The 12,712-nt window shown below is 52.5% G+C and overlaps 1 protein-coding gene across 1 annotated transcript; it reads right to left on the bottom strand.

Moving 5' to 3' along the window:
* Positions 1-467: 467 nt before the first annotated feature.
* On the bottom strand, positions 468-9,194 carry TUSC2 (tumor suppressor 2, mitochondrial calcium regulator). Its single transcript, XM_063941397.1, has 3 exons — positions 8,911-9,194; positions 6,456-6,576; positions 468-1,503 (listed from the first exon to the last, which is right to left on the bottom strand). The coding sequence occupies exons 1-3, from the start codon at positions 9,039-9,041 to the stop codon at positions 1,438-1,440; spliced, it is 318 nt and encodes a 105-aa protein (XP_063797467.1). The 5' UTR covers positions 9,042-9,194; the 3' UTR covers positions 468-1,437.
* Positions 9,195-12,712: the final 3,518 nt, after the last annotated feature.

Here is a 12,712-nt window from a genome sequence, read left to right as displayed (position 1 = left end):
CCAGGCTGTACCTGTGATCGTCCCTCTGGAGCTGATGTCCAGTAGCCAAGAAGCCAATCCATCCTGCACGCAGGTGAGTTCACTTCTTCTCCCCTCAGTCCCTCGTTGCAGTGATCCTGTTGCCAGCAGGACTCACTGTAAAATAAAAAACCTAAGCTAAACTTTCTCTAAGCAGCTCTTTAGGAGAGCCACCTAGAATTGCACCCTTCTCGGCCGGGCACAAAAATCTAACTGGAGTCTGGAGGAGGGTCATAGGGGGAGGAGCCAGTGCACACCACCTGATCGGAAAAGCTTTACTTTTGTGCCCTGTCTCCTGCGGAGCCGCTATTCCCCATGGTCCTTTCAGGAACCCCAGCATCCACTAGGACGATAGAGAAATTATCAGTGTACACTTCTAGTTATCTATAGCGTTAATCTGTGCGGAGGATGAGGACACAAGCAGCGCTGCCGGGAATAACAACGCCAAGTTACAAACATAGGTTTTATTAGGAAGAAACTCTCCATGCCCCTGACGTCTCCCGGTCCTCTAGGAGTCTGGGTACAGCAGTAATCACAGTCTGATAGATTGGGGTACAGGGACAGCTCAGAGTGGAGGATGCTGGGAAAGGGGCGTTTCACAGCTCAGGAATACAGAACACAAAGTAAAACATACATGTAATAAATAAACACACATGGAAGGGCGTTACATACAAGTGTGATTGTACCAGGGAACTTCCACCGGGACTGCGTTGCCCCTTTCCACATAGGATGTGTCGCATATAGACACAAGTCTGTCCCTGCACAGCGCAGAAGAATATTCCACTATCTCCACGGGGCACGCTGTGTTGCGGAGACCGGCTTAGACGAGTATATATGTGCTGGGCTCTTAAGACTTGGACTTTTGGTACTGGGGACCAAAACATTAATATTTCACATACGGAAAACCCATTTACTTTCTATTCTGTGCCAGATTGCACTAACGCTACAAGTCTCTAGCCTGTTGTAGAGAGGGAAGGTTTGGGCAGCTGTGAGCAGACACACGGTCAGTATTGAGGTTGTATCCCCCCCGAAGAGGAAGGCGGGAGGGAGCCGCGCCCCCTGTCTCTCTCTATTCTTCTTCCACAGGAGGGTTGGTGCAGACAACGGATTACTGGCAAATATTAAAGCAATAGGGGATACAACTCTAGCAGCCTATGGTCACCTGACCGACGGTGGCTCCAGGACACGTTACTCTCCAGAAGTGGCCCTGTCCGCCGTGGTAGAGTGTGTGGTCATTTCATCCGTCATACCCCGAGTCATTGTCTTCATAAATACCCCACAAGTGTCTTTATTTGGGGGCTGTCCCTGTATCCCCCCCCCCCCATCGTTCTCCTCTAGCTCCCGTCTCGGGAGCACAGCGTAGGGTGCAGAGTTTGGTAGAGGAGGGCACAGCTCGGCAGGCAAGGGTGGCAGCCAGTGTCAGACCTCACACAGTACGACAGGGAAATCCACGTGGATGCACGGATGGTCTAACCGGATGGTGCCCTGGGGAAGGACGACAAGCGGAGTTACTTGCTAGCAGATGGGAGAGCAAGGCAGTATGGGAATCTTCTACAAGCACATTTATATATAACGGATACACGTGCAATCTCCTATAATTACCACCATTCATTCCTAAACATGACAATCAAACATATCTTGGTATCCACATGCGTAGCCACAAAATCCACTGAAATGGCCCAGACAGAGTGATGGGAACCACTGGGTAATAGATTATTATTAGATTTCATACTGGTTCCGTCACTTAGGAATGAATCTCACCTGTGTCTGCCATACACAATGCCTCATTCTAGAGCTTCTGGTTTACCTCACTGTGAGCCGTAATGCGCACGGAAGAAAGACATCAGGCAGAAGATCGTAGCCAAACGTGGACAATCTCCTGAGACCTTCATATTCCCCCTCAGTGGTGTGATGCTATGAGGCAGCGAAGGCTCATCGCACGGTAGCCGGCCACCACGGACGCGGACCACAGGAGAAAGCGACAATGAAGGTTTCACACGGGGCGGGTAGAGTGATGGCGAAAGCTCCTCTATCATCTGCCAGACAGACTCAAGGTTCCAGCTCACCCCGTCATCACCAGCTCGCTGACCGGGCGCATGTTAGGAAGTCCGGAGGCCTCGCTGACAGGGCGTATGTTAGGAGGTCCGGAGGCCTCGCTGACAGGGCGCATGTTAGGAGGTCCGGAGGCCTCGCTGACAGGGCGCATGTTAGGAGGCCTCGCTGACAGGGCGTATGCTAGGAGGTGGGGAGGCCTCGCTGACAGGGCGTATGTTAGGAGGTCCGGAGGCCTCGCTGACAGGGCGCATGTTAGGAGGCCTCGCTGACAGGGCGTATGCTAGGAGGTGGGGAGGCCTCGCTGACAGGGCGCATGTTAGGAGGTCGGGAGGCCTCGCTGACAGGGCGCATGTTAGGAGGTGGGGAGGCCTCGCTGACAGGGCGCATGTTAGGAGGTGCGGAGGCCTCGCTGACAGGGCGCATGTTAGGAGGTGCGGAGGCCTCGCTGACAGGGCGCATGTTAGGAGGTGCGGAGGCCTCGCTGACAGGGCGCATGTTAGGAGGTGCGGAGGCCTCGCTGACAGGGCGCATGTTAGGAGGTGCGGAGGCCTCGCTGACAGGGCGCATGTTAGGAGGTGCGGAGGCCTCGCTGACAGGGCGCATGTTAGGAGGTGCGGAGGCCTCGCTGACAGGGCGCATGTTAGGAGGTGCGGAGGCCTCGCTGACAGGGCGCATGTTAGGAGGTGCGGAGGCCTCGCTGACAGGGCGCATGTTAGGAGGTGCGGAGGCCTCGCTGACAGGGCGCATGTTAGGAGGTGCGGAGGCCTCGCTGACAGGGCGCATGTTAGGAGGTGCGGAGGCCTCGCTGACAGGGCGCATGTTAGGAGGTGCGGAGGCCTCGCTGACAGGGCGCATGTTAGGAGGTGCGGAGGCCTCGCTGACAGGGCGCATGTTAGGAGGTGCGGAGGCCTCGCTGACAGGGCGCATGTTAGGAGGTGCGGAGGCCTCGCTGACAGGGCGCATGTTAGGAGGTGCGGAGGCCTCGCTGACAGGGCGCATGTTAGGAGGTGCGGAGGCCTCGCTGACAGGGCGCATGTTAGGAGGTGCGGAGGCCTCGCTGACAGGGCGCATGTTAGGAGGTGCGGAGGCCTCGCTGACAGGGCGCATGTTAGGAGGTGCGGAGGCCTCGCTGACAGGGCGCATGTTAGGAGGTGCGGAGGCCTCGCTGACAGGGCGCATGTTAGGAGGTGCGGAGGCCTCGCTGACAGGGCGCATGTTAGGAGGTGCGGAGGCCTCGCTGACAGGGCGCATGTTAGGAGGTGCGGAGGCCTCGCTGACAGGGCGCATGTTAGGAGGTGCGGAGGCCTCGCTGACAGGGCGCATGTTAGGAGGTGCGGAGGCCTCGCTGACAGGGCGCATGTTAGGAGGTGCGGAGGCCTCGCTGACAGGGCGCATGTTAGGAGGTGCGGAGGCCTCGCTGACAGGGCGCATGTTAGGAGGTGCGGAGGCCTCGCTGACAGGGCGCATGTTAGGAGGTGCGGAGGCCTCGCTGACAGGGCGCATGTTAGGAGGTGCGGAGGCCTCGCTGACAGGGCGCATGTTAGGAGGTGCGGAGGCCTCGCTGACAGGGCGCATGTTAGGAGGTGCGGAGGCCTCGCTGACAGGGCCTATGTTAGGAGGTGCGGAGGCCTCGCTGACAGGGCCTATGTTAGGAGGTGCGGAGGCCTCGCTGACAGGGCCTATGTTAGGAGGTGCGGGGGCCTCGCTGACAGGGCCTATGTTAGGAGGTGCGGAGGCCTCGCTGACAGGGCCTATGTTAGGAGGTGCGGAGGCCTCGCTGACAGGGCCTATGTTAGGAGGTGCGGAGGCCTCGCTGACAGGGCCTATGTTAGGAGGTGCGGAGGCCTCGCTGACAGGGCCTATGTTAGGAGGTGCGGAGGCCTCGCTGACAGGGCCTATGTTAGGAGGTGCGGAGGCCTCGCTGACAGGGCCTATGTTAGGAGGTGCGGAGGCCTCGCTGACAGGGCCTATGTTAGGAGGTGCGGAGGCCTCGCTGACAGGGCCTATGTTAGGAGGTGCGGAGGCCTCGCTGACAGGGCCTATGTTAGGAGGTGCGGAGGCCTCGCTGACAGGGCCTATGTTAGGAGGTGCGGAGGCCTCGCTGACAGGGCCTATGTTAGGAGGTGCGGAGGCCTCGCTGACAGGGCCTATGTTAGGAGGTGCGGAGGCCTCGCTGGCAGGGCCTATGTTAGGAGGTGCGGAGGCCTCGCTGGCAGGGCCTATGTTAGGAGGTGCGGAGGCCTCGCTGGCAGGGCCTATGTTAGGAGGTGCGGAGGCCTCGCTGACAGGGCCTATGTTAGGAGGTCCGGAGGCCTCGCTGACAGGGCCTATGTTAGGAGGTCCGGAGGCCTCGCTGACAGGGCCTATGTTAGGAGGTCCGGAGGCCTCGCTGACAGGGCCTATGTTAGGAGGTCCGGAGGCCTCGCTGACAGGGCCTATGTTAGGAGGTCCGGAGGCCTCGCTGACAGGGCGTATGTTAGGAGGTCCGGAGGCCTCGCTGACAGGGCCTATGTTAGGAGGTCCGGAGGCCTCGCTGACAGGGCGTATGTTAGGAGGTCCGGAGGCCTCGCTGACAGGGCGTATGTTAGGAGGTCCGGAGGCCTCGCTGACAGGAGAGATTATCCCAGACGCACCGGAACAAGTTACTGTCTGAGCTCCCTAATAGTAAGTCTAGAACGCAACTGTGTCATTTCTATTAATTGTTCTGATTTATACACAAAGGTTGTGTAATAGTGTAACGGCACCACAACGTTGTACTGGAGACTTGTGTTATCCCGGTCACTATTCCAGCTCTGATTCTATACGCAGGAACTAACACTGCATTCTGTTCTCAGGACACTGATATGTACAGATGCCTCATCCATCCAGCCTCAATACCCCATGCAGTGCGAGGTGCCTCATACATCCAGCCCGAATACCCCATGCAGCGCGAGGTGCCTCATCCATCCAGCCCCAATACACCATGCAGCGCGAGGTGCCTCATCCATCCAGCCCCAATACCCCATGCAGCGTGAGGTGCCTCATCCATCCAGCCCCAATACCCCATGCAGTGCGAGGTGCCTCATCCGTCCAGCCCCAATACCCCATGCATTGCAAGATGCCTCATCCATCCAGCCTCAATACATTATACAGCGTTCGATGCCTCATACATCTAGCCTCAATACACCGTGCAGTGCGAGATGCCTCATCCATCCAGCCTCAATACACCATGGAAAGCGAGATGCCTCATCCATCCAGCCTCAATACACCACGCAGCGTTCAATGCCTCATACATCTAGCCTCAATACACCATGCAGCGTTCAATGCCTCATATATCCAGCCTCAATATACCCTGCAGCGTGAGATGCCTCATACATCCAGCCTCAATACACCATGCAGCATGAGATGCCTCATACATCCAGCCTCAATACACCATGCAGCATGAGATGCCTCATACATCCAGCCTCAATACACCATGCAGCGCGAGATGCCTCATACATCCAGCCTCAATACACTATGCAGCGTGAGATGCCTCATACATCCAGCCTCAATACATTATACAGCGTTCGATGCCTCATCTAGCCTCAATACACCGTGCAGTGCGAGATGCCTCATACATCCAGCCTCAATACACCATGCAGCGTGAGATGCCTCATACATCCAGCCTCAATATATTATACAGCGTTCGATGCCTCATACATCTAGCCTCAGTACACCGTGCAGTGAGATGCCTCATACATCCAGCTTCAATACACCATGCAACATGAGATGCCTCATACATCCAGCCTCAGTACACCATGCAGCTTGAGAGATGCCTCATACATCCAGCCTCAGTACACCATGCAGTGAGAGATGCCTCATACATCCAGCCTCAGTACACCATGCAGTGAGAGATGCCTCATACATCCATGATGTATGAGGACATACCACTATACACATATAGATTATATATCTATCTATCCACACTTCGTGATCTCGGTTTCTACCTACACACATAGGCAGCATGAATGATGTAGTGGTTAGCATTACTGCCTCACAGCACTGAGGTCATGATTCCCACCACAGTGTGAAGTTTATATATTCTCCTCGGGCCTGTGTGGAGTTTATATATTCTCCCCGGGCCTGTGTGGAGTTTATATATTCTCCCCGGGCCTGTGTGGAGTTTATATATTCTCCCCGGGCCTGTGTGGAGTTTATATATTCTCCCCGGGCCTGTGTGGAGTTTATATATTCTCCCCGGGCCTGTGTGCGCTCCAATTTTCTCCCACAGTCCAAAAATATACTGGCAGGCTAATTGGCTCCGTGTGTGTGTGTGTGTGTGTGTGTGTGTGTGTGTGTGTGTGTACACATGTATATGGGCCACGTAGTGCTTATCGGTGTTTCTATATATCTGCTATGGTTACCTGAGGCCGCAGGTTCTTGTGGATGCGTTTCAGTTTTGCGCGTTTCCGACCGTTCTTGGTCACGATCGTTTCCTCGTAGAACTCATGTGCCAGGTCTCCATCTTCATCAAAGTACATGGAGCTATTAGGAAGAGGAGACTATGAAATACACAGGAACACACATGGCTCCACCAACCCCTCACACCCGCTACAGCTGTGATATACTGCAGGGGAGCTGTGCACCCACTAATGTCATTACATTCTCCCACAGGACAAAGGTCACCATTACCCAGGCGCTGTGCCACACTGATCCGGAACTCAGGGTAACTGCATCTACCTGTGTACCTGTTAATGATGAACTAGTAAACTGCTGCCACCAAGGTGACCTGTGAGATATAACCACAGCGGGTCACATTTCCTCATCGCCCTAACACCCTGAGCAGCGAAAAGCAGTACTCAGAGCACTGGATGGGGGGGGAAAGAAGCAAGCAGGCTGGATACATAAATTGTAGAACTATATATCTATGCAACTATAATGTCTCTCATACCGCGCACTAACTCACACACTTACTGTACAGTAAGATTACAATGTATAACCGCTTCACTGGCTAATCATTTATTGCACTTTGTTAACTACCCGCGGGAGAGCGCATCGTTAATGATATAGTGTGTACACACCTGACGATATGAATGATATAACGTCCACCCACCGGATAGGACGATATATATCGGGTGCATATTGTCAAGTGTGTAACCTAAGTTTCAGCTGCTGAAACATTTGTTAAGCTGACGGACTGCACCAAAGTCTTCCCCATCTGGCCTGCTCTACTCTATCGCCTACAACTGTAGCATGGCGACGGCTATCACAGTAACGTTAGATACACAGCATGCTTCCTGGTTTGAGGCTCACCTGCAAACAGACTTCCCACTAACCATAGCATCTCTTGAACTCCTAGAAATGCATCTGACACAATAAGGGGCCTATTTATCAATTATTAGCATAGCCCCCCCCCCACCACTCCCCAGTTACCGACTGCAAAAGCAACCCCGATATGTTACCATGGGGGCTGCTTTACCACTGTATTTACCATGCTGTGGAATGGACCCAGGTAGTGTTAGTCATTGAAGCCTATCGGCTACTTTCTGTGCCATTTACAGGAATTAGCCAATAGCAGACAGCAGATGTGCATTAGCGGCTCCTGAAGTGATAGTATTAGCGAGCACATCACTTCTAAACCATTGCAGGGACCGGCACCTGTCAGAGCCCCTGATGATAGGATACATCTGGGAAATCCATCATTTCTTATTTCTGAAGTACATAATCCAGCAAATGAGCAGCTACTGGGGGCGCACACAGTGATATAACCATGGGAAGGTTACAGCTGGTCTGTAGGTGACCCAGGATCTCTCCTGTGGTGTGATGGAGAGAACTGGTATAAGGCTTCCCCGGAGAGGACAGGGAGAGTGCGGCACCAGGCGATCAGGTGTGATCAGCTCCTGCGTCAGGCTGCGGCGTCTCTGCCTAGCTGGGGAACGGGCAGAAGCCCCTGCAGAGATGGGGACCAGCAGGCACAGCTACACCGGCGGTGTGAGGGGGTGGGTGCTAGGACCCTACAGGCAGAGAAGCAGAACGTGTCTGTAAGAAATGGACAGGACAAGCGACTTATTATTGTATAATACCACTTTCACACCGCAGAAATAACCCCGTATCAACCAGGTATATTGCCGGGTTACGCGGGTCGCTGTGCGCTCTGAAAGGGTCACTCCCGAATTCCCGCTCGCCTGACCTGGTATTTCAACCCTGGAATAAAGAAGGGCTATTCCCGGGTCAGGTGCAGTGTGAACGGGTTGCCGGTCGCTGCTATAGGCAGAGGGGGCGTGGAGATGATCTAATCTCCAAGCTCCGCCCCCGATGCCGCCTCCATCCCAGCATATTGCCAGGTCGGGAAGCCAGTGTGAAAGGGTCCAATACCAGGTCGTACCAGGGAAGGACCCGTTTCCAATTCCTGGGCGTGACCCGGCATTGCGATCTAAGAGCGGCATTATTCTACTTTCTTCTATACGAAGGTTACATACAGGTAGCGGCGCTGCATTATGGGACCGGGGCGTCACTGCCTGCCGCTGTATGTATGTGGTTCTATGGGGGGCGTCCAACTGCGGCCAAAAGTTACCACGGCAACAGCTCGAGCCCTGCATCCGCAACCGGATACCCTCTTATATGTGTAAGGTTGGTGTGTGTGTGTGTGTGTGTGTGTGTGTGTGTGTATGTATGTATATATATATATATATATACATACACACATATTCACCCAGTGTTTAAGTAGACAGAGTATGTATGTATATATATATATATATATATATATATATATATATATATATATATATATCGCGCCTGGATGAGTATGAAGGCAGAGCAGTGTATATATATATATATATATATGTGCACATGACCCGCAGCGGGCCGGAGGACACTCACCCGCGCCGGGTGAAGATGAAGGGGGTGGCCTTGCGGATCCGGGCCACGCTCTGCTCGCTGGTGCCGGGACTGTCCGCTCCCGGGGAGGAGAACGGCCACAGGCCCCGGGCTCGGGATCCGCTGCTGCCCATGCCGGGTGACGCAGGAGCAGCGCGGTGACACCCGGGATGTAGCGGCGCCCCCGGCTCCTGTCAAACACGTTCCGCTATTCTGCTGCGTCACTTCCGCCGCTGGCTGAGGATAGGCGGGGCGGGGCTGGGGTCAGAGCGAGGCATGAGGCGCAGACATGTGACATTGGGGACCCGCCCACCGCCTGTCACGTGACTCATGGCGTCACAACAGCACTGGCAGACTTTGTACTGTAGATGTAACTGGGGGTAATCATATACTTGCCTACCTGCCCCTCTCCATGAGGAGAAAATGCTCTTTCTTATCAATTACCCAGCTCACCACAGGTGATAGCAATCATACATTACCAGGAGAGTGCAGGAACAGAGCATTTTCTCCCTCATGGAGAGGGTCAGGTAGGCAAGTATGAACTGGGGGTAATAATAATATCCCAATCACCACACCCTATACTGGTGATCACCAACACCCTATACTGGTGATCACCAACACCCTATACTGGTGTTCACCAACACCCTATACTGGTAATCACCCCTACCCTATACTGGTGATCACCAACACCCTATACTGGTAATCACCCCAACCCTATACTGGTAATCACCCCAACCCTATACTGGTGATCACCAACACCCTATACTGGTAATCACCCCTACCCTATACTGGTGATCACCAACACCCTATACTGGTAATCACCCCTACCCTATACTGGTGATCACCAACACCCTATACTGGTAATCACCCCAACCCTATACTGGAGATCACCAACACCCTATACTGGTAATCACCCCAACCCTATACTGGTGATCACCAACACCCTATACTGGTAATCACCCCAACCCTATACTGGTGATCACCAACACCCTATACTGGTAATCACCAACACCCTATACTGGTAATCACCCATACCCTATACTGGAGATCACTAACACCCTATACTGGTAATCACCCCAACCCTATACTGGTGATCACCAACACCCTATACTGGTAATCACCAACACCCTATACTGGTAATCACCCCTACCCTATACTGGTGATCACCCCAACCCTATACTGGTAATCACCTATACTGGAGATCACCAACACCCTATACTGGTAATCACCCCAACCCTATACTGGTAATCACCCCTACCCTATACTGGTAATCACCCATACCCTATACTGGTGATCACCAACACCCTATACTGGTAATCACCCCAACCCTATACTGTAATCACCCCTACCCTATACTGGTAATCACCCCTACCCTATACTGGTAATCACCCATACCTACCCTGTACTGGTAATCACCCATACCCTATACTGGTGATCACCCCTGTCCTATACTGGTAATCATCCATACCCTATACTGGTAATCACCTATACCCTATACTGGTGATCACCCCTACCCTATACTGGTAATCACCCACACACTACACTGGTAATCACCCACACCCTACACTGGTAATCACCCATACCCTATACTGGTAATCCTATATTGGTGATCACCAACACCCTATACTGGTGATCACCAACACCCTTTACTGGTGATCACCAACACCCTATACTGGTAATCACCCCAACCCTACACTGGTGATCACCAACACCCTACACTGGTGATCACCAACACCCTATACTGGTAATCACCCCTACCCTATACTGGTGATCACCAACACCCTATACTGGTAATCACCCCTACCCTATACTGGTGATCACCAACACCCTATACTGGTAATCACCCCAACCCTATACTGGAGATCACCAACACCCTATACTGGTAATCACCCCAACCCTATACTGGTGATCACCAACACCCTATACTGGTAATCACCCCAACCCTATACTGGTGATCACCAACACCCTATACTGGTAATCACCAACACCCTATACTGGTAATCACCCATACCCTATACTGGAGATCACTAACACCCTATACTGGTAATCACCCCAACCCTATACTGGTGATCACCAACACCCTATACTGGTAATCACCAACACCCTATACTGGTAATCACCCCTACCCTATACTGGTGATCACCCCAACCCTATACTGGTAATCACCTATACTGGAGATCACCAACACCCTATACTGGTAATCACCCCAACCCTATACTGGTAATCACCCCTACCCTATACTGGTAATCACCCATACCCTATACTGGTGATCACCAACACCCTATACTGGTAATCACCCCAACCCTATACTGTAATCACCCCTACCCTATACTGGTAATCACCCCTACCCTATACTGGTAATCACCCATACCTACCCTGTACTGGTAATCACCCATACCCTATACTGGTGATCACCCCTGTCCTATACTGGTAATCATCCATACCCTATACTGGTAATCACCTATACCCTATACTGGTGATCACCCCTACCCTATACTGGTAATCACCCACACACTACACTGGTAATCACCCACACCCTACACTGGTAATCACCCATACCCTATACTGGTAATCCTATATTGGTGATCACCAACACCCTATACTGGTGATCACCAACACCCTTTACTGGTGATCACCAACACCCTATACTGGTAATCACCCCAACCCTACACTGGTAATCATCCATACCCTATACTGGTAATCACCTATACCCTATACTGGAGATCACCAACACCCTATACTGGTAATCACCCCTACCCTATACTGGTGATCACCAACACCCTATACTGGTAATCACCCCAACCCTATACTGGTGATCACCCCTACCCTATACTGGTGATCACCAACACCCTATACTGGTAATCACCCCAACCCTATACTGTAATCACCCCTACCCTATACTGGTAATCACCCCTATCCTATACTGGTAATCACCCCTACCCTATACTGGTAATCACCCATACCTACCCTGTACTGGTAATCACCCATACCCTATACTGGTAATCACCTATACCCTATACTGGTGATCACCCCTACCCTATACTGGTAATCACCCACACACTACACTGGTAATCACCCACACCCTACACTGGTAATCACCCATACCCTATACTGGTAATCCTATATTGGTGATCACCAACACCCTATACTGGTGATCACCAACACCCTTTACTGGTGATCACCAACACCCTATACTGGTAATCACCCCAACCCTACACTGGTAATCATCCATACCCTATACTGGTAATCACCTATACCCTATACTGGAGATCACCAACACCCTATACTGGTAATCTCCCCTACCCTATACTGGTGATCACCAACACCCTATACTGGTAATCACCCCAACCCTATACTGGTGATCACCAACACCCTATACTGGTAATCACCCCAACCCTATACTGTAATCACCCCTACCCTATACTGGTAATCACCCCTATCCTATACTGGTAATCACCCCTATCCTATACTGGTAATCACCCATACCCTATACTGGTAATCATCCATACACTATACTGGTAATCACCCATACCCTATACTGGTAATCACCCATACCCTATACTGGTGATCACCCCTGTCCTATACTGGTAATCATCCATACCCTATACTGGTAATCACCTATACCCTATACTGGTGATCACCCCTACCCTATACTGGTAATCACCCACACACTACACTGGTAATCACCCACACCCTACACTGGTTATCACCCATACCCTATACTGGTGATCACCCATACCCTATACTGGTAATCATCCATAGTCTATACTGGTAATCACCCACACCCCATACTGGTAATCATCCA

This window comes from Pseudophryne corroboree, chromosome 9 (assembly GCF_028390025.1).
Source record: "Pseudophryne corroboree isolate aPseCor3 chromosome 9, aPseCor3.hap2, whole genome shotgun sequence".
Taxonomy (NCBI): Eukaryota; Metazoa; Chordata; class Amphibia; order Anura; family Myobatrachidae; genus Pseudophryne; species Pseudophryne corroboree.
The sequence above is the reverse complement of the archived record's forward strand: the minus strand, read 5'-3'. Positions and strand labels throughout refer to the sequence as shown.